This window comes from Hippopotamus amphibius, chromosome 9, assembly GCF_030028045.1.
Source record: "Hippopotamus amphibius kiboko isolate mHipAmp2 chromosome 9, mHipAmp2.hap2, whole genome shotgun sequence".
Classification (NCBI taxonomy): Eukaryota; Metazoa; Chordata; class Mammalia; order Artiodactyla; family Hippopotamidae; genus Hippopotamus; species Hippopotamus amphibius.
This window is the reverse complement of record NC_080194.1, coordinates 136,260,617-136,282,759: the sequence shown is the minus strand read 5'-3', so window position 1 is coordinate 136,282,759 and position 22,143 is coordinate 136,260,617. Positions and strand designations below refer to the sequence as shown.

General features: G+C 43.2%; 2 protein-coding genes across 3 annotated transcripts; both read left to right on the top strand.

Annotated features, from left to right (window-relative positions):
* Positions 1–456: 456 nt before the first annotated feature.
* Positions 457–9,934, top strand: ARL6IP1 (ADP ribosylation factor like GTPase 6 interacting protein 1). 2 transcript variants are annotated; one of them, XM_057750903.1, is made up of 6 exons: positions 457–584; positions 2,899–3,032; positions 3,497–3,616; positions 6,552–6,669; positions 7,249–7,333; positions 8,425–9,934. In XM_057750903.1, exons 1-6 carry the CDS (start codon positions 549–551, stop codon positions 8,541–8,543), a joined length of 612 nt encoding a protein of 203 aa, XP_057606886.1. In that variant the 5' UTR covers positions 457–548; the 3' UTR covers positions 8,544–9,934. The 2 variants fall into 2 exon arrangements, with proteins under 2 accessions (XP_057606886.1, XP_057606887.1); XM_057750904.1 differs by lacking the exon at positions 3,497–3,616.
* Positions 9,935–14,704: 4,770 nt separating this feature from the next.
* Positions 14,705–20,529, top strand: RPS15A (ribosomal protein S15a). The gene is made up of 5 exons (XM_057695341.1): positions 14,705–14,766; positions 15,825–15,962; positions 16,401–16,480; positions 19,163–19,248; positions 20,380–20,529. The coding sequence occupies exons 2-5, from the start codon at positions 15,830–15,832 to the stop codon at positions 20,471–20,473; spliced, it is 393 nt and encodes a 130-aa protein (XP_057551324.1). The 5' UTR covers positions 14,705–14,766; positions 15,825–15,829; the 3' UTR covers positions 20,474–20,529.
* The last annotated feature ends 1,614 nt before the right edge of the window (positions 20,530–22,143 follow it).

Genomic DNA, 22,143 nt, shown 5'->3' with positions numbered 1-22,143 from the left:
CAGGCCCGCTTAATCACAGTGCGGTTAGCGTCACATGCCCATCTCTGCCCTCCGCCTGATACTGTGTGGCATATTTCCTTGAGGACTAAATTCCAGAGAGGCTCCTTAGCTGCTTTGAGGATCCCCGGAAGAGCATCCGAGAGTCACCATGGCGGCCCGCCCTCGGGATACTGAGGCCAGGCCAGGCCAGGCCACACCACCGGCAGCGGCCGTTGAACAGCTTGGGAAAGGCCTGGGCAGGGCGTCGCATGTCTCCTGGCCGCTGATTGGTCACTCCGTGTCCCCGCCCCCTCGCCCTCGGCGTGGTCTCACTCTCCTTTGACCTCGGTTTCAAGACATGCGCTGGGCAGCGGTTGGTCCGGCCCACTTAAGCTTGATCTCGATTTGCCCAATGAGGAGCGAGCTTCGCGGGGTCTGCCGGGAAAGGCAGCTGGCCTATATAAGCGGCCAGCGGGGCGTGCCCTCGCGCTACGGTTGCAGTTAGCGGCTGTGAGGGAGGCCCATCTTAGGGGTTGTTTTGCGCTGGGTGAGACGACACCTCCGGAGCGATGGCGGAAGGGGATAATCGCAGCACCAACCTGCTGGTGAGTCCCAGCTCCTCGTCGCGAGGGAACCGAGCGGGGCCTCCGCGCTTCGGTATGCTCCGTGGGACGGCGCTGCGGCCTCGTTCCTATCACCCGCGGCAGGCCCGGCCCTCCTCTCCGTTCCCAGGTGCAGGCGACGCCGCCTGCTCTTCGGGCTTCTTGGGTATCCTGTGCTTGGCGGTCACTAGTCGTGTCGACTCCTAACATGCCCTGGGGAAGGTGTGCGACGGGGCGAGGAGGGCGCGTGATCAGTCACCGCGAATAGGGGTTGAGGAGCAAGCGGGAGAAGGGGGGCTGTGACCAGCCTGGGTGCAGTCATTGGCAGAGGGCCCCGAGGGGCCTGTCGAGCGCCTTTGGGGCCCAGACCCCAGCCGTATCCGGGTTTCCCCCTCTTTGATCTTAACCAGGATGTCCCTTCGCCCTTTTCCCCTAATATTTGGGCAGGGGTGGAGGGTCAAAGGGCTGCTGCCAAGAATTTCTGTTAGAGCTGGCACAGCTTAAAACGGTAGGGAGGCTGCGAGCTCACCGCTGGGAACTGGGGGTAGGATCCAGCTGGAAGGACAATGGGAGGCCCTGGAGTTTGTCTTGGTGGGGTTGGAGGAGGTGTCACGGCACGATTTTAGAGTAAGCAGGGGTCGGAGGGCGCCGCAGTGAGGTTGTATGACAGGCGGACAGTTTTAACCTCAGCACTAATCTCACCGCAGGATCTAGGCAAAAACGAGAGAAATCTGTCCGTCTTCTCCGTTGCCTTTCCCCAGGAAAAGGCATGGCACACACCACCAGAACAACAATGAATAGAGAAACCAAATAATTTAAGTGACTTCTGATTTTCCAAGAGCTCAGGTGCTAACGAATTAAGTGACTTTGCAGGGCAGTTTTGATTGTGCGAGATTTTCATTTTGCATTGGTTTTTAGATATGCATGACCTCTGCCCCCTTGCGCGCGCGCACACACACACACACACACACACACACACACACACTCTCTCTCTCTCTCTCTCTCTCTCTCTCTCTCTCTCTCTCACGCTCTCTCACGCTCTCTCTCCCCTTTTCTATGGTTAGCTTAGTTAGCCCCAGCCAGGTTCCTTCTAAGAAGCGATGGTCGCACAAAGAGGTTGCCCAAGTTCACACAGCTATTGAAACAACAGATCCTGGCCTGGAGCTCGGCTGCTCTTTCCACAGAGCAGTATGCCTTAATTTAAGGAGAACAAGGCCTTTGGCCTTGGATTTGCTGGATTCAGATCTGTAAACCTCTGTGAACCTCAGTTTCCTCATCCGTAAAATGAGGGTAGCGACAACTTCCTTTCAGCTTGTTGGGAGAAGTAATTAAAGTATAAGCACAGAAAATATTTAGCAGAGTTTCTGCCACATGGTAATTTCTTATTTAACTATATTAAGCCTGGTATATAAAGTCAGAAACATTGAGGTCACCTAAGTGGTCATCGTGGCACAGATAGCATCTTTATCAAGATAAGCTGCACTGTCTCCTGTCATTTGCATAATTCCCTGTGATGACGATTATAAGGACACATGGGTTTCTTGTTGCAGTTTTTTTTTCCTGTACCAAAATTAGCTTAAGGGCAAAAAACAAACACACTCCAAAATCAGCTTAAGGGCTTTTTGCCACATTAGCTCATCCGAGAAGTCTGTTTGCAGCTGATTGTCAAATTTGCAGAGAAATTTGAAGTCTAACCAAAATGTCCTGATAAGTGTAAGAAGCATTTTAGTGAGATATATTGGGCTTAATATGCCTTTTATAATTTGGTGAAAGCACAGTAGTTTTCCTTAATTGTGCAAATGATGCCAGCATCTGAATGATTCCATTACACAAAGAGCTATTTTGGAAATTGAATTCTGTTCAGGGAGAGGCTTTCCTAATGGATTCAGAAGTAGGGGGGTTAAATCAATGAAATGACAACAGATCAATTGTAACTACCTGCAGTGAGCAAACTTAAAGTGATCTAATATGATACTCAGGGCTCTGGCACTTAGTAGTGCATGGCCTTGGGACAGTAACCATTCTGAGCTCACTTTCTTTAATTGTAAAATGGGTCTAATTATCCCTTTCTTAAGGGGTATATAAGGATTATGTTACATAGTGCACAGAAAGAGTAGCCCAGTGCTTGGACTTGGAAGGTGACCATTAAATGATATATTTTCCCCACTGATTTCTGTATTTGGTATCAAAATTGCAGAGTTTTTTTTAAGGAACTAACTTGTTTGAGATGGTGATTTGTAAGAGCTGTTTTGCATCTAGGCACCACAGAAATGTTGAGATTAGTAAAATGATGCCTTTAAATGTTGCTCATGTGTAGGCTGCAGAGACTGCAAGTCTGGAAGAGCAGCTGCAAGGATGGGGAGAAGTGATGCTCATGGCAGATAAAGTCCTTCGATGGGAAAGAGCCTGGTTTCCACCTGCCATCATGGGTGTGGTTTCTTTGGTGTTTCTGTAAGTGCACTATTAAATTACTGTAGATTGTGCTTGTTACCTAAAAGGGCTCAGGTTCCATTTATGAAAGTGCCTGAAGTCTTTTGTAATTTATAATCTGTAAAGAATGCCTTTTTTTAGAGCTGTTTGCCTAGTTTTCAGAATCTGTAGCACTATGTAAACTCAGTAACCAGTGCACTTGAATAAATCTGTGGCTCAAACTTTTTGGCCTTAGGACCCTTTACATTCTCGAAAAGTGTTGAGGACCCCAGAGAGCTTTTGCCTCTTGATGTTTACATTAACTGTTACAGCTGTGATGTCATCATGTCATGAAGCTGCTGGAAAACCACTTGTGAGAAAATTAGAACGGAAAGGGCAAATAGCATCTTTGAGAACCAGAGGACTAGGTGAATAAACATCTTCAGCTAGGACTAATAATGACTATGTTTTTCTAACCTTTATTAATTTTTTTTTTTTTTAAACAGGACTATCTACTATCTAGATCCATCCGTTCTGTCAGGTGTTTCCTGTTTTGTTATGTTTTTGTGCTTGGCTGACTACCTTGTTCCCATTCTAGCGCCTAGAATTTTTGGCTCCAATAAATGGTAGGTGGCATAATGATGTGGCAGTCTAATTTCTGAGAAGTTACTGAACCTGGTAGCTGTGACTAGTGTGCTGTAATTAGGCACAGAGAATTGTCTTAACCATCAGAAAGCTAGGGCTTAAATTTATTATTTGATGTAAAGAATTTCTTAGCTGATTTAGATATAAATCATGAACTTCCAATACTTACATTGCTATAGTTCTTTTATACTCTAGCATTTATTTTGACTTTTTTTTCTTTCTAGATCTTTTTATTGAAGTGATGCTTTTTTAGGTAACGTTTTATCAAGGATTGCAGAACTCATAAAAGTAGTATGTCTACTCTTACATTTTTTTCCATTGATATTTGAGATAATATAGGGGACTTCCCTGGTGGCGCAGTGGTTAAGAATCCGCCTGCCAGTGCAGGGGTCATGGGTTCAATCCCAGGTCTGGGAAAATCCCACATGCCATAAACAACTAAGCCCCTGTGCCACAACTACTGAGCCTGCCCTGTAGAGCCTGTGAGCTGCAACTACTGAAGCCCGTGTGCGTAGACCCTGTGCGCCTCAACAAGAGAAGCCACTGCAATGAGAGGACCTCGCACCACAGCGAAGAGTAGCCCCTGTTCACCGCAACTAGAGAAAACCTGTGTGCTGCAACGAAGACCTAACACAACCAAATAAATAAATAATTTTTAAAAAAGATAATATAGTATTAATTGCACAAATCACTTTTGAATGAATACGAAAACAGTAACGTAGATTTTTTTGCCCGTTCATTTAACAACAATTTATGAATGTCTACTTTTATGGTAGGCACACTCTTCTGGGTGCTATGAAATATTTTGACTTTTAGGATTGATCTTGTGTTTCAGGTTGAGATGTTGAGGCAGTGCGGTGGTGGTTAGCAAAAGAGCTTTAGAATAAGTTCAAGCTGCACATATAAGTGGGTTGTTGATTTCGTTTATACCATTCTTTGAACGGGTTACTTTTGAGTTCCCAAGATAAAGTTAAGTGGCTGTGGACCCTGTGAAAGTGTTTTTTAGCTTCCCTCTGGAATGTTGCATTTCTCACTTTTGATCTAGTGAACAGAACTAGATATAGGAATGGGTTTTTCCTCCAAGCTGCTACTCTCCCTTGGTGGTTTATTTTAATTTGATTAGTAGTCTACTTGTGCCTCTGGTTTTTTGTTCTTCTGATAATAGAAAATTATAAAATGATTGTGTAAAGATAAGAATTTTAAATGTAAGGTTTGCTTAAGTTATGGGATAATTAAGCATTTTTGTTTGTATAAAGATGTTTCTGCCATAGCAGAATGGATTTAGTGTTAGGAAATGTCCTTAGAATTGTTTTTCATGTGCAGTGATGAATTCTGCTGTTTGGGGGGCAAGTTTGTAAATATGCAATGTAACAATTTAACAGAGAGAATCAACCTCAGACCCTGACTTTATTAGCCAGTTAGTATTCTTTTTTTAATTAATTAATTAATTTGTTTATTGGCTACGTTGGGTCTTCATTGCTGTGCGTGGGCTTTCTCTAGTTGCAGTGAGCAGGGGCTACTCTTCATTGCAATGCATGGGATTCTCATTGTGGTGGCTTCTCTTGTTGCGGAGCATAGGCTCTAGGCTCATGGGCTTCGGTAGTTGTGGCACCTGGGCTCAATAGTTGTGGCTCACAGGCTCTAGAGTGCAATAGTTGTGGCACACGGGCTTAGTTGCTCCTCAGTATATGGGATCTTCCCAGACCAGGGATCAATGTGTCCCCTGCATTGGCAGGCGGATTCTTAACCACTGCACCATCAGGGAAGTCTCCCCAGATAGCGCTCTAATCTGCTAATCTGTAACTCCTGGAGAAAAATTTTCAGAAGTAAACACTTGAAGTTTCGTGGTAATCGGTATGTGGCTCAGTCTTATCGACAGAGCAGTTTTGTTTTCTGACCTTTTTGAGGAAGGAAAAACACTGTTGCGTAGCCACAGTCTGGCCTGGACTATGGGCAGCATACGAGGTCTGATGATGTACAAGGAGTCCAGGGCTCAGCAGAAGCCCTTCTGCTGTATCTGTCACTGCAGGTTTACAGGGCTCAGGACTAGAGGCGAGAAAGCGACACATCCCCAGTTATAGCAGCCATTATGTCTGTATTGCAAAGACAGTACAAAGGCAAATTGAAAAAAAAAAAAAAAAAGAACCCCAAATACATTATAAACTACAAAGGGCTTTCTTGGAGGATCTTTTTGTATTCTTACTGCTGTTTTGTGATTATATTTTCTCTCAATGGGACTAAATTTATAAAGACTTTGGACTTGAGCTGTTAGTGGCTGCCAAGGCATCATGTGTCTGAAGCCTGGTGGAGGGGATTGTGCTTTGAGTGCTGCCAGTCATCATCTTACTGAAGAGTACTTAAATACAGCTGTTTGGTAGAAACTTCACATCTTCCTCAAAATAGTGTCACTCTGATGGGCCACAACCCAGGATTCACTGGGATCTGCAAAATAATACAGGAATAGGGAGATTAATTCATACTGATTTCTGCACTGCTCCTAGTACTTATGAGTCTTCCGTTGCTATCATTGACCAAATATGGCTTTAGAACCATAGATAACCATTGCTTTATACACACATGTCTTTATATTAAAACTTATTCCTTTGCTATAAAAAGAGGGTTTTTTTGTTTTATTATGTTTTGTTTTGGCTGCACTGTGCAGCTTGTGGGATTTTAGTTCCCCAGCCAGTGGTTGAACCCTGGGCCCTCGGCAGTGACAGCGTGGAGTGCTAACCAGTGAAATGCCAGGGAATTCCCAAGAGTCTTAACGGTACAAGAACTTTTTCTATAAGATTATGATGAATTGTTTTTTATTTAGATTTTCTTTAGAAAATAGTTTCTGAAATTTGAGAGGGTGGTATATTTCTGTTTACTGTTAAGATTTGCCTATAGTAAAGGGGAAAATTGTTTTTCTAGGACCACTGAGCAACAGCAAAGATTCCATGAAATTTGCAGCAATCTAGTAAAAACTCGACGCAGAGCTGTGGGCTGGTGGAAACGCCTCTTTACGCTAAAGGAAGAAAAGCCTAAAATGGTACGTTTTTGGTTTTGACTTATTTAAGTGAAGCAGCATTTTAAGGTTGTCAATTTTGACTTCATTCCGCTTTACTCTAGTTGTGGTTTGATGTTTATCATTATCTGTTGGTTTAACTCCTCTGAGTGTATGCATAGATATTTATCTTTATTAGACTGAAAGTTGAAATTACATTTTGCATTTAATTTTTTATTCTTGTAGAGTGGATTTTTTTCTGTTTCTTTTTATTTACTGAAATAAATATAGAAGACATATACTTAGAAAGCATTTGTTCTCTTTTCTCTTAGCATTTCTTCAGGTTACTATGTGAAGTTATTAATTGCAAAAGTACTGTATTTTATATTATAAACTACTTAATTTACTTATAGAAATACAGTTATTCTGGAAGAGAATGTATCTAAATTCTATAAAGTAAACCTAGGGAGTTTTCTATGGGTTTTATATATGTTGATAGTAAATATTTTTAAAGAAAAGTGGGAATAAAAACTGTTATTTTCCAACCTTTGAAACAACCTCCTAAAGTGATGCTTCTTAGTCTGTTTCTAGGAGTTGATAAATTTTTATTATTTTCATTATTAGTACTTCATGACCATGATCATTTCTCTTGCTGCGGTTGCCTGGGTGGGACAGCAAGTCCACAACCTCCTTCTCACCTACCTGATAGGTAAGTCTGAGGATGAACTGCAGGCACGTCCTGGCAAGTAAAATCGAACTGGAATGTAGTAAACAGTATGTTCCTGTGCACTGAATTCCAGATAGTGATGAAGTAACCATGTAAGTATAGAAAGATGAGTAAAACCCAGGTCCTTATTTTCAGTGAGTTTGTGATCTTATCAAAAGGTAACTTACTACTGACCAGGGGATTTTTGTAGAAACTAATGCCTGTGGCCGGCAATTTTTATTTTGGCCGATGAAAAAATTAATTCTGTTATTTCCCTAACACTTTGCAGGTTATTACCTTCAATAGTTACACCTGACGCACCTGTAAAGTCTTCTAATTTTCATGAAATGTTGTCTTCAAACCACTCTTCTGTAGAAGCAAAGGAGCATTCTCTAGCACCATATCATTTTCACTTTCCATATCAGAATCAATCACTAAGGCTTTTTGTCTTTTTTTTTTTTGGTCAATACTCACATTGTCTGAATCAGAACTATATTCTGAAGAACTATCATCTTCTGAGACACTAGTATATATGTCACTTGGGCAGTCAGAAAGTATCTGCATAAAATTCACCAGAAAATTCTTCTTCACTCAAAATTTTGCGATGTGTCCTTTTTTAAAATTTTACGTTTATAATATACAACAAGTTTGGAACAAAAGCCTAACGGAGCAAATGACAGTGACAATCATAAGTTGTGTAATGAAACCCTGATCAGTTTTAAGCTCTAACAGCTTCACATGGTGATGTTAATTGTATCACTCTCTAAAAACTATTGATACGCCTCCGGTCAATAAGTTCAGGTAACAAAAGACATATTAATACGTCTCCGGTCAATCATGTGTAAGACAAAGAACTGATAACCAAGGTAGAAAGTAATGTGCAAGAGGTAAAGATAAGCAGTGTGTCTCATCCAAGGTGGGGAGGTATGATAGCAGGAGCTTCTTGGGAGAAATACCAACGGAAGTCATGGATTTCCTGTTGCTTCCTCCCATTAGAGTGTGTAATGGTTGGAGGAACTACCTTCTGTAAAATGTAATAATCTTTAGCAAGTTAATTGCTGCCTCCATAATTTTGTTGTTGTTGTTTTTTTAAGTGACTTTCTTACTCTTGCTTCCTGGACTAAACCAACATGGAATCATTTCGAAGTACATTGGAATGGCCAAAAGAGAGATAAACAAGCTTCTCAAACAAAAAGAAAAGAAAAATGAATAATGCATCTGCTTTATTCAGTGTGATGAATGGCATGTACATTGTCTTTGGGAACAGTGTCTGTTTTGCTGTCTGGATACTAAAACGTTGCAGAAGTAGCTCTTTGCTGTCCCTCATTCTGCCCTTAGTTAGTAGAAATTCCAACTTCCCAAGTAAGGCTGTGTGCCCATTGTCTTCATGGGTGTGTTCTCATCAGCTGGCCTTATATGGACAGCTCATTCATCAGCACCACTTGTCTTGTTTTTCTCACCAGGTTTAATTGAACTCTTTTAAAAATAATACAGTGGTGAACTTCACCCTTTAGTACAGTTAACAGTGATGTGAGATAACTGTTCAAGTAGATCTTCGCTGTAGCTGGCTACAAGATGAGTGGTCTGTGACTACAGGAAGCTGGTTCTACCATCTGCTTCCATAGTCTGTTTCCAAAACAATCTGGCTTCGTGAATATAGAGACCAAGTTTCCCACTTCTGATAAAGAGACCAGTTAAGATTCATTCCTCATTCTGTCTCGATACTATGGGAGAAGAATCCTCATGGAATAAAATGAAACTAACTCCATGGCCTAATATGTGCTGATTTCTCCCTTGTGCAGAATTTAGCAATTTGTGGGAAACATTGATCCTTCCTCCTAAGTGGGGAAGAACTCTTGTTCGCTTGTACTTAAACTTGAAGTTAGTACATCCTTAAAGGCTTTTTAATAGCAGGCTTACACAAGTTGATATTTAGGATTTTGAGCATACTTTTAATTTCAGATTTTCAGCTAACTGAAACTAAAGTATGTAATAGGTTGAGTCATGTCTATGACCTTCACTCCAAGACCAGCCAATAAAGGACAAAACTCTTTCTGTGTTTAATCAAGAGTGATTTCAGTAGAAAATAATCTTATCCTACTAATTTTTCAAGACCAGAATAAGCCTTTAAAGGTAAGTCTCAAGATTCTCATTTTATGGTAACACTGGCTGCTTTTGGTCCCCATAAATGGAATAGTTGAAATCTGTAGGAATGAACTTCTGAGGGCTGGAAATGTGACATATTTGGGAACAATTCTTAGACTGATTAACTAGCTGTAACATAGTTTTGTGAATTTATTGCACTGATGCTATAAAACTTGGACCTTGTGGTGTATCTGTCCCTAAATAAAGAGTTGTTTTCTCCCCTTCAGTATTGCTGTAAACAGTGGCACCTGCGGAGCATATGTTTGACTTTTCTTTTTTAATGTTTTGTATACAAACTACTGTAATTTACATTTCCTCATTGTAAATAAGCTTGTCTGCCTATCCAGATTTTCATGTTTGTGTGTTCTACCAATTAACTACTTTTGCAGTTTTAATCCTGTATTATTTCTTCTACTTTGTTTTGTGTAAAAGGGGAAAAATAAAAGAGCTGGAATCCCTCCTCATGTCCTTTTCTTTAAAAGCTTAGCCAATACAGTGTTTAGGTGATTGGGTTTATGTACCCAATTAATGAACTGCCCTGTGTGATCATTACACGGTTATAAGATGCTCTTTAAGAGCAAAATGAAAGGGACTTCCCAGTGGTCCAGTAGTTGGGAGTCCACCTTCCAGTGCAGGGGGTGTGGGTTTGATTCCTGGTGGGGGAACTGGGATCCCACATTCTGCAGGCAACTAGGCCTCCTCAGGGCAACTAGGCCTGCGTGCACAACTGCTGAGCCCGTGTGCTCTGGAGCCTGCGTGTGCCAAATAAGTCAATATTTTTTTAAGAAATGGGGACTTCCCTGGTGGCGCAGTGGTTGAGAATCAGCCTGTCAAAGCATGGGACATGGGTTCAATCCCTGGTCCAGGAATATCCCACATGCTGTGGAGCAACTAAGCCTGTGCGCCACAACTACTGAGCCTGTGCTCTGCAACAAGAGAAGCCACCACAGTGAGAAGCCCACACACCACAAGGAAGAGTAGCCCCCGCTCACCACAACTAGAGAAAGCCCGTGCACAGCGACAAAGACCCAACACAGCCAATAAGTAAATAAAATAAATTTATGTAAAAAAAATGAATGAAATAAAAGATTTAAATTCAGTGAACATCCAAGGCACCACCCTAGATGGGAAAGGAGATAACAATGAATAAGTGATGGCCAAAGGTGATGTGTGAGAAGGCGTGGTTGGAAGAACAGGCAGGGAAGAGTGCCTGCCATGGGCACCTCTGTACCCTAGGGCCTAGCTCAGAACTCAGTACCAGTGAGCGATTTTTGTCTGCACTTAGAATTTTTAAAAAAAATAGAGCTCCAATGGGATGTTTTATCATTGGGCCTCACTATCTATACTTAGTGGATCCGGGGAGCAGATTCAAGGTCAAACCTCTCACTCCCCCTTGCCCAAAAATGTATAGCCTTCCTTGTGGAGCCTCGTGGGGGCTTGATGGTGTCCAGAAAAGGGAAGTCTTAACCCAGTCACTATAGGTCTCCTCCTGGTCACTGGATGCTCTGGAATGCTGGTCTTCTACATGCAGCCATGATTACGCCCCAGGCCAGCTTGGCCACTCCTGTGTCAGCTCTGGCCAGGGCACAAGTTCCCTTTCAACTCTTGCCTTTGCACCACCTCTGGCAGAAGTCCTATCATTCCAGAATTCACAGGATGCCAAGACAATTTATACACGGCCCTCCGCTCCATTTCCACTCCTCTACCCTTCTCCCAGTTCCAACCCAACTGATCTGAGGTTTCTGTCCATCTTTATATGCCCTCCTAGCTCTTGGAGCCATTATAATACCTATAGGCCACACACCCTTCCTAATGTTTCAGGAGCCCAAAACCCCACAAGTAATTTAGTAGCTTAGACAAGTTATAAGTAACCACTTTTGTTTGTTTTGACTTTTTAACCTACAGCAAAATTTTAAGACTGAGTTAATGTAAGATTGAATTTAGTTTGTGTCCTCATTTGTGAAATGGAGATAACAGTACAGACCCGACAGGGGCATTATGTAATCGCAGGTGCTGTTGTGAGGATTGGGAGTTAATCTGCAGGAAGCACTAGGAATGGGTGGTTATTATCACCCTTCACAACACGGATCAAATGGCACTTCCTCTAGGAAGGCTGTAGCAACTTCCCAGGCCACCCCTCTGCTCCCACAGCACTTCACGTGGCATCCTACATGGCACACTGCCCAGTACCATGCTGTTGCTCAGAGATTTGTCTAAGATCTGCACCTCTTAAGGGCAAGGGCAAGAACTGATATTTTTGTCCTCTCACCTGGTACAGCACCTGGTAGGCACTCACTAGATGTTTGCTGAATGAAGGGATGAATGAATGAATGAAGTAGATAGAGAGTGGGTTGTACTATTTTCCTATTTATGCTAAGGCTCTTAAAGGGAAGTGGGTTTATTCACTTAACTCCCCACTGTTGCTAAGGCCCTCAATTAAGGTGAGCACCACATTTTTAGTCAAAAGGATGTGTTCTAAGCTTACAGGAAACCACTTCTAAAAGGAAATGTTCACTAGAAAAGCAAATGTCTTTTTAAAAAAAAATAAATTTATTTATTGGCTGCATTAGGTCTTCATTGTGGTGCACGGGCTTCTCATTGTGGTGGCTTCCCTTGTTGCAGAGCACAGGCTCTAGGTACACAGCCTTCAGTAGTTGTGGCACTCAGGCTCAGTAGTTGTGGCGCATGGGCTTAGTTGCTCTGTGGCATAAGGGATCTTCCCAGACCAGGGCTCGAACCCATGTCCCCTACATTGGCAGGTGGATTCTTAACTACTGCGCCACCAGGAAAGTCCGGCAAATGTCCTTTTGTAAGTTACAACCAGAGATTTCTATATCCCTGAGACGTTCAAATTGGGAACTTGGCTCACCTCAAGGCTCACTTAGGATTTGAGAAGGGATGGGGGCGAGTGAGGTGGGCTGTGACGCTAATTACTGTTGAGCACACACTCTGCCAGGTTTATGTGTCTCTTTTATCTGGATTATTTCACTTATTCTCACAGCAACTTCAAGTGATGGGTGTATCACCCCCATTTTACAGATGGGGAGACTGATTTGCCCATTCATTTACTCATCAAATATGTATCAACATCGTACTACATACTGGACTACTAATCTAGAAGCTGTGGGTACAGCAGTGAACAAAGTCAACCAAATCCCTGCTTGCTTAATGGGGACAGACAATAAGCACACTTCCAGTATTTCAGGTGGTAAGTGCTATGGAGAAAAACTAAGCAGGGCAATGGGGTTGGGGGAATGGAGAGGAGGCTGTATGAGTTTGTGTATGAACAGAGGCTGAATGAATAGAGACCTGACAAACTGGGGGGAGGAATATTCAAGTTAAAGGGAAAAGCAAATGCAAAGGCCCTGCGGCAGAGTATGCTTGGAGTATCTGAAGAAAAGCCAGCCAGGGGAGACAGTTGGGGGGTGATGTTCCTACGCAAGGAGGCAGGTGTGCACGAGAGGGAGTTCCTTGTAAGTTTTTATAAGGACTTTGGATTTTGCTGCGGGTGCTAGGAACCTTTGGAGAGTGCATGGTCTTGTTACTGAGACCAAGCTCGCTCCGCTCACTGCGCGACAGGCCAATGAACCGGATACGAGATGTTGAGGCAAGGAATACAACTTTATTCAGAGGGCTGCCGGACTGAGAAGATGGCAGACTCGTGTCTGTCAAAAAACCATCTTGCCTGAGTTAGAACTCAGGCTTCTTTTATGCTAAAAAGGGGAGGGGGTGTTTTTGGCCATTGCAGACTTCTTGGTGCCAGCATCCTTTGTTCTTGCAGCTGTCCATGTAGGTCAGATCACAGTGTTCCTGTAAACCTCCAACAAGGCAAATGTTATTCCTTGTTCTGCAGCTTTAATGAATAGAAAAGTGTTACACCCCTAAAGGTCAGAGGCTTGAGAATGGGCTATCCTGTATATTTTAGGCTATAAAGCAACATTCTAAACTTGTAGCAAAAGCAATAGAATACAAAGGTTAATGTAAAACAAACAGACCTAACATGGAGTCCAATTTAGCTTTTGCCTGTTACAGTCTGACTTAAGTTTTTAAAATGATTTTTCTGGAGGCCACGTGAGAAACACAGGAAAGAGTAAGAAGGGAACGTAAAGGTGACAGCAGCGAGTAAAGAAGTCCATGGCAGAACTTTCAGATGTTAGGTAACTAGCCTGAGGTCACTCATCTCCGGAGGGGGCGGAGCCAGAATTCACTCCCTCCTAGGTGGCCAGACCCCCAGCTTCAAGCTGTACCTACTGAGCATTTTACTGCGTGCCAGACATTTGCCAAGCCCATTTTGCAAGTCACCATTATCTCATGTGACCCTTGCAATAACCTTTAAGCGGCTGAGCGTTTATTTCAAAACATTTGTGGCTTTCTTCCAAACTGTGTATCTCAGAACTTGAAAGAAAACTCTGGAACTCCAGTAAATAATGGCTAATATTTAGGAAAGTCAAAAAAGAAGTGATTAAAAAAATATTTTTGACTGTTTTGAAAAACAGTAAAAAATCTATACACAATTTAAAAAACAAAACGAGGGCTTCCCTGGTTGCGCAGTGGTTAAGAATCCACCTGCCAATGCAGGGAACACCGGGTTGGAGCCCTGATCCGGTAAGATCCCTCATGCCGCGGAGCAGCTAAGCCCCTGCGCCACAACTATTGAGCCCACGCACCTAGAGCCCATGCTGTGCAACAAGAGAAGCCACCGCACTGAGAAGCCCAAGCACCACGAGGAAGAGTAGCCCCCTCCCGCCACAGCTAGAGAAAGCCCCAGCGCTGCAAAGACCCAAGGCAGCCAAAAATCAATCAATCAATCAATCTTAAAAACCCCACCAAATTGTTTTGGGAGAAAAGCGAGTCTTCCATCCCAGCTCCTAATGCCCTTCCCAGAGGCAATTACCAATTTCTTGCGGGTCCTTCCAGAGATACTGTAAATACGCAAATATCCAAATTCATTCTACATGGTGAACAGTTACTGCAATAAAAATTAGCAAATACCTAGGCCCTTGCCTGTTTTTTATTTTTATGGATTGGGTGCTAGAAGGGAGTCGAACTTATGCCAACGCCGCACCTCCACTAGCTAGCTCCCCTGGGGCCTCGCTCCGGCTGTTCGATTCCATCGACTCTCTACTGCCTACCTCTGAAGAGGTTCCGCCCCTTCACCTGCCTCCTTCCACGAGGCAATCCTTGTTTTTTTGTTTTTGGCGGTCCTTTGGAAGCCTCGCGATAGCCCGACAGCTTCCCATAATTCCGTGCGCTCGCCCCTCCCGTCCTCTTTCCGCCATCTTTCCGTGCCGGTGAGTACTTCTCTCTGAGAGATCCCACATCATCCGTTGGCTATCGGTGCCATCCCGTGGTCTGGGACTCTGCTTCGGTGCCCTTCGAGGATGTCGGAGGCCTCCTGGGCCGGGGATAGTAGCCTTGTGGGGGTCTGGGCAGGCGGTGGGGAGTGTTATGCTCGGCCGCCCCATGCTCTGCACTCTGGGGAGGCCGGCCTCGGGGGCGCAGGCCGCAGCCCTGGCGGGACCCGGAGCTTTCGACCGTCCGGAGGCGCGGCAGCCCCGACTCTTTCGGGGGCGCCAGGACCTGCCATTTAGTGGTTGAGGCAGCTCCTTGGCTCCGAGAAGCGTTGGGGGCTGTAGCTTTGGTGGGGCGTGCAGCTTCCCATTACTTGGGCCGCGCTGGGAGCTTCCGAGCCTGGGGACCCTCCGGAGGGGAAACCGCATCCTGCCTGGGGTGGTGGTTTGCTGGGAACGAAGTTGGGTCGTTTGCGCTTCAGGATTTCTCAGACACTTTGTTGAATTTGAGGGAGCAGGTTGGATGCCTACTGTTGTCTTTTGAGACATGTTTTTATCCTTAGCTTTCAAAACTGTTAGGTAAAGTTCGTGCCCAGTGAATCCAGCCTGTAAAGTGCATGTAAAGTGTTTCTAAGTACCACTGTGCTACGCTTGCTGTTGGAAATAGTTTTAGACGGCACAAGGACAGACGTTTTATTTTAATAGTTATAGGTGTTAAGTAAGTTAAGTAGGATCTTCTGAATGTTAGGACAGGGCTGACACTGAGTTGGTTTAAAGGACAATGTTAATAGATGGTACAGATGCTACTGGATTTCAGAAGTTTGGAGAACATTGCTGGTCATTATCAGCTCTCGTTCTGAATAACTGACCTACCATGGCTGGTATTTTCATTTTAGTAGTTGACATATTTCTCTGGGGATACTGGGGAACTAACCTGCTTGGAAGTGGGAAACTTCCTTGCGTTAGAGGCAGGAAGGAAAGGATGTGTTCGCAATGGAATGATGGATGCCTGTTAATGGCATTGTCGGTAAAACTTCTGTTTTGTCTTCCCTGAACAGCCATCATGGTGCGCATGAATGTCCTGGCCGATGCTCTCAAGAGTATCAACAATGCCGAAAAGAGAGGCAAGCGCCAGGTTCTTATTAGGCCGTGCTCCAAAGTCATCGTCAGGTTTCTAACTGTGATGATGAAGCATGGTAAGTGTCTTGCTGTGTTTTATGTTTTGAGGTAAACAGTCGTACTTGAGGACTAATGCAGTTGACTTGGGCTGTGGACTGGATAATTCTGGACAAATGATGCTGCGCAGGAAATACTGAGTAGGGTAGAACTGTTGAAAAGAGGAGGAAGGTTATGTTGTGACTTGCCCTGCTAGGTGTTTAGTGGGTAAAATGCCCTTTCTTTGTGCTACGTTGCAGCTGCAACATGTCATTGAAAGGGCCCTGCGCTCTTTGAAAGCGCCTTGGGATGGCAAAGAGGATTGCTAAATGGTCTTGGGTCGAGGTAGCCTTTGGGAGTGGGAACCTATGAAAGGGCAAGGAGGAAATAATCTTTTTAAAAATTCAGGGTGGATTGTTTTGGGTGTTGCCCACTAAGTTTTAAAAATTATTTTTAATACAGTCAGTTGTGTTCTGTAGGTTATATTGGCGAATTTGAAATCATCGATGATCACAGGGCTGGGAAAATTGTTGTGAACCTCACAGGCCGACTAAATAAGGTAAGAATTGATTTTCTTCCACATTTAAGAAACTTTAACGGTCTAACATGGTGTTTCATGTTATAATTGCCCTTGTAAAATCAGTGTCGTGCTTGCTTTAGGTTGAAAAGATTAGGAATTGGTTAAAATCATTAATTTTTGTATGACCTTTTACTTCATTTGTTCTCCAGGTAGAATTGTGAGTTAACCTAGTGTTTGTGGAGTAGAAGGCATCTGAAGAGGTGTGGGAGGGTTCCGTGAAAACAGCTGGTGGTACTGGTGTCTTAATCTTGGGTGGCTCAAGGCCACTAGTCCTGTCAGTGTAAATAACTTTTGGTTCTTCATCTCTCTTGGTGATTGTGTTGGGTATTTTGAATAGAGAATATGGGATTCTCTACTATCACTGCTTCTGTTTTTGGTGGCATAGGCCAAATTGTATGAATGTATGTCTGTTCTCCCTGTTAGCTTGACCTGTAGGCATAATATACTGAATCTATTTGATTCTTTTGACTTTGTGGTTTAACTGATTGCATGTATTTTGGGTGCAGGTATCTGTCTATAAGGAAGTTGAGGGTCTCTTAGCTGCTACGTTGCTTTCTGTGTTCAGGTTTGTAGCTCTTTCAGATTTGTAAGGGGTTCAAAGTGTGGGGCAAAGGGGCCAAGAAAGTGAGTGGTTAGTGGCAGTGGCCAGATTTATTGATAAGGTTACTTCCTGGGCCAGCAATTCCTATTTTACGAAGTTGCTTTTTTATATAGTGAATTTGCTTCTTGTATGGATGCTTAGTGTCATATGAAAACTACTAAATGTGAAGCCTTTGAAGAGTTTTTGAAGGAAATTTGGGTCTATGTCTTGTTTTGTTCTATTGTAGCCATTAGACTCCAATCCCAAGGAGGGATTTGGATTCACTTCTTTCTCTTACAGCGGTCTTGAAGTAGAAGGAGTCTTTTTTTTTTTTTTTTTTCCTTTTTAGAAGACATGTCTTTTTGTTTTTCCCTATTTTTAGTAGTTAGGAAGCTGAGATCTGAGTCCTGCTCCAGGTCTCAGTAACCCATGGAAGAGCTGGTTCCAGTATATAGCATATCTAAAAGCTGTCCTGCAGATGATTTGGTTGATGTTAAAAAAAAAAAAACCAAAACCAAAAACTTAGTTGAAGAAGTGCCCTGTACCAGATTTCTCTTGAACCTCACATAATAGCTTGAGAAGTAAGTTTAAACAGAGTTTCCCAAATGGAACTCATTTGTGGCATCCTTGGATGCTAATTTGGAAAATCCTTACTAACAGGTAGTTGAAATCCAGGCCTTGCCACTCCTACTTAACTGAAGTTTTTGGTTTCTCTCAATTGCAGTTTTCTTCCTTTATAAGACATTCTTGCCTCAGTTTCCTTCCTGCGAGAGATAGATGTACCTTATTGTGGAAATGTAATGGGGCTGGGAAATTAGGTAGTGATTAGATTAATTAAGAAAATTCTTGCCTTGAATACATCCTCTTAAGGTTCATCTGGTTTAGGACGGATATGCTGGAATTCTGCTAGCTGAGTGGCAGGGATTTTTGCTGCTGGAATAAAGCAAGCCAAGGTGTGTTAGGGTAGAGGCCTCAGAAATGTCTTTCACTGTAGTTTGCTTGGTTTTCCCTAGTCCTATCCCTGTATTGCTTCCCTCCAGTATGGAATTGCCCTTGGCCATCAAGTGACATTTGTAGCTGGTAGGATGATGTTACAAAAAGGAGAACCTGAGTGGGCTTCCTGCCCTGGGGCAGTTGGGCTTGACAGGTCCATTTCAGTTTCTGTGTGTTCAGATCTGTCCAGGGAAGTGTAGCTGCTCCAGAGACTTCACTTAAGTTCTAGTCTCATAGTCTCTCTTAGCTTACTATTAAGCATCATGGAATCTTGGATGATTCTCAGGTGGATGGGTGCACACAGCTTTGCTTTGAAGTTTCCATGTCGATGCTTCTAATCCTGAGTGTTCTCACTTGGTCATTTCCTGTGTGTATGTAGCGGGAGCCGTTCTGCTTTGGTAATTTTTTAGGTGCTAGTGATTTGTAGAGTAGTGATGTGAGCAGGGGGGCTCATGTTTAGCTCTAATTAATTAAAGCCTTTTAGTCCCCTAATTTTCCACCCATTTGATCTAGTCATAGACCTTGTGTGATCCCACAGGTAGGTTCATGTAGCCTGTTAGTGGATATTTGAACTTTTATTGTGTTTTATGGTTTCAGTATGACTGATTACAGTGTAATGCTTGGGCTCTCAGCTCTCACTTTGGAGGATATTTGTTTTTGTGTCCTCCTGTCCCTGTGTCACTCCCCCACCCCTGCCGTAGCAAGCAGGTGGAATTACTCTGACCTCTGTGTTCTGTCCATTTTGATAGATTAGTAGGCTTGACTATAATTTTATTTGTCTAAGACTTGATCTCTTAGCTCTTTAAAATCTGGTCATTTGTGCTGGGACAGCTCTGCACGCCATAGGAGTGCACACTGGAGACTGCCATGTGTTGTCTTTTATTGACTTTTTCAGTAGTTTTTTCTTCCTAAGTAGGCATAGTCTTAATTATGTTTTTCAAATGGCATTTATATCAAAGATTGTACAAAATAGTTACCATTAAATGTTGCATTGGTTGGTTTACATGACATATCAGTTATAAATGCTCTTTAGTGTTACTCTTTATCTGTTACTGGTGAAGTGTGAACAGTGCTTTCTGTCTTCATAGTGTGGAGTGATCAGCCCCAGGTTTGACGTGCAACTCAAAGATCTAGAAAAATGGCAGAATAACCTGCTCCCGTCCCGTCAGTTTGGGTGAGTCGATTTTCCTTATTTGAAAGTTACTGCTGTGGAGTCCTGTGATGCAGTTTTCACTTGAGCTTTTTGTTTTTTTACTTAACAGCAGTAGCAGTCGTCTTCATTGACTCAAAGATTAGGTCCTGTGTTGCCACGCTTCTTGAGTTAGGCTCTAGTTTCTGAGAGGTGTGTGAGAGCTGGGGCTGGCTGAGAGACAGCAGAATTGTTTGCCCTTAAATGTTTGCTCTTTTGGCTCAGTGCCTATAGTTCATATATATTTAATGTGAATCTCCTCCTATGGCCAGAATGACTTCTCAACCATTGGCCTCTGGGGTAAGAGACAGTTCAAATTCTGGTTTTTCTGCTTTAAAGCTGGGAGGACTCGGGCAAGTCATTGCCTTGATTTCTTCATCTTAAAAAATGGTAGTAGTTGTCTTATAAGTTATGTTATCACCTGACTTAGTTCTGGTAAAGCCCTCTAAGATCTGACACAGTAAGCGCTTATCTGTTTGTGGTTAAAAACTTAAACCCTCTGTCATGTTTGGTGATGCTGAGTTTATTCCCACTTCATGGTTACCATATAACAGCTATAGTGTTATGAGCGAGTAATTATGATTGTAATGATGATACTAATTTTAATGTCTCCCAATTGACATACGTTCTGTGTCTTACCTTGATCCCCATAGTAACCCATGAGGTAGCCAGGCCAGGTGGGATGCCCTTTGTCCAAATAACTGTGTATAGTAGCTTGCCTGTGATCATACACGCAGTAAGTGGCAGAAACAGTCCAGTAAAGTTTATGTCAATACTTTAATGCTTTAAACTGTCTGTTTCCTTTTGAGAGCAGGAAGTGGCATTTTACAGTTAAAGGAGTTTCATTCTTTGCTTTTAGGTAGCATTGCTTCTCTTGTTAGCTGAGGCCGGGGCTGTATGTATAGCTGAAGTCTCTGGGTTTGGGTGTTTGGTTCTAGGAGCCATGCCTGTGCACTGCCAGCCCGTGGAGGCAGCATTGGTCTGTGTGTCCGTGATGGGGATGCACCTTAAGCACTGATGAATGATGAGTTTTTCTGTACCAGAAAGTAGCTCTATGTTGAACATTCTTAGGAAAAACTTACCAGTTTTTTTTTTTTTTTTTTTAACTTTTCATAGTTTCATTGTACTGACAACCTCAGCTGGCATCATGGACCATGAAGAAGCAAGACGAAAACACACAGGAGGGAAAATCCTTGGATTCTTTTTCTAGGGATGTAATACATACGTGCAAATAAAATGCCTCAGAGGACTCTGGTGCTTCCCTCAGTCGTTTTGAACTTTGTACAGCAGAGTAGCAAGAGCATCTGCAGGAGTGTACAGCCTTTGTGTTAATTGGTGAATGCTGTTTCCTTGAAGTGCAAGAAGGTTTTGACTTGGGATAACTTTCGCCATCATCCTCATTGCTCACCAGAGGAGGGTGTGTTTGACCCTGGATGGTTGACTCTGGGTTGGGGTCCAGGGGGTGAAGCTGTCCCTTTCCGGAGTCTTAAATTAACCCTGGAAGGAGTGGTGCCTTTCCTATTTTTAGCTTGACAGAATACACATTTCATGCCCTAAAAATATGATACGGTTACAGTTTCCTGTGTACGTGCTCATAAGGAAGCAGCTGACTAGAACCCCACAGCCCACCAAGGCTCATCTCAAAGTAAATCTGGATGGCATATCAGGGACATTTTAGCATTATGTGTTCATAAAATGTTTAAAAAAAATGGAACATCTTTTAAAAACTAGTTCTACTGTAAACCTGTCACCAGGTGTATTCTGGAATTGGGGAGAATTAGTTTACTGGATCACTTCACCTGGGAAATGCTTGTAAAGAGCTCAACCACCAAAGGGCAGGGTGGCTTCTGTGAAACAGACCAGGGCTCCACTCACCCTAAGAGCAGTGTTGTCCAGTACAGATGTAACAAGAGCCACGTGTAGTTAAACCTAGTAGCCACATTAAGACAAAGAGAAACAGTTGGGATTGATTTTTTTTAAATAACATTTTGTGTTCAAAAGTTAAAATTTCATCATGTAAAGAATGGGATTTTACTCTTTGTGGTGTCTTTGAAAAGATGAACATTGTACATTTATTTATACGTAAAGCACATCTTGATTGGAACTAGCCTCTTTCAGTAGTCGCACAGTCTGGACTCTGGATTCTTGGTGGGTCTGTACATCTGGCCAGGGAGAAAGAGTGCTGGGTATGTGAAGTTACTGTGCCCCTGCCAGCTGTGTTTTCTTGGCATAGGAGTGGGGCAGCTGAGCCTTAAAGGACAGCAGCTACTTTGCCTCACTTGTCTGCTGGTCGTGCAGGGCAAAGTGAAAAAGGCTGCCAGGTTGTAGGCCTTCTTATAGGATGTCTAATAGACCGAATAGGGTGTTAGGTGCTAAAACCTGTTTGATGTATAGGTTTGGGTTTTGTTTTTGTTTGTTTTTCAGAAGGATAAGTTTCACTGTTGTCCTTTGGGGTTGTTTTGATAACTTTCCTATAGGGCTGTTTTTTGACTTTCCTGTGGGTCAAGCAGTTCTCAGTAAGTGCTCAGCCTAGGTAGGGATGCTGAATCTGCTGACCTGGCGTAAGGTGAATTCTGGCAAGTGACAGCCTCTGAGCTTTGCTGTTGGGTAAACAGGGAGAGCTTAACCTCATGGGGTTGCTAACAGGGACTGGGACATGGCTTATATTCAGTGACTTAGTAACTTCCTGAAAGGAGGGACTGCTGTAGGGTGTGGGAAACAGGAGTGCCTAGACAGGCCCTAGAGATGTGGCCGGTAAGCACATGTGGTAGGCCTCACTTGTTAAAGTGTGAGAGGAAAGCAAGTGGGGAGGCATGTCTGGGTTTGGGGCCTCTAATGTCTAGAAGGCCGTGAGTGATTAACATGGGTATGGGGGGCTCA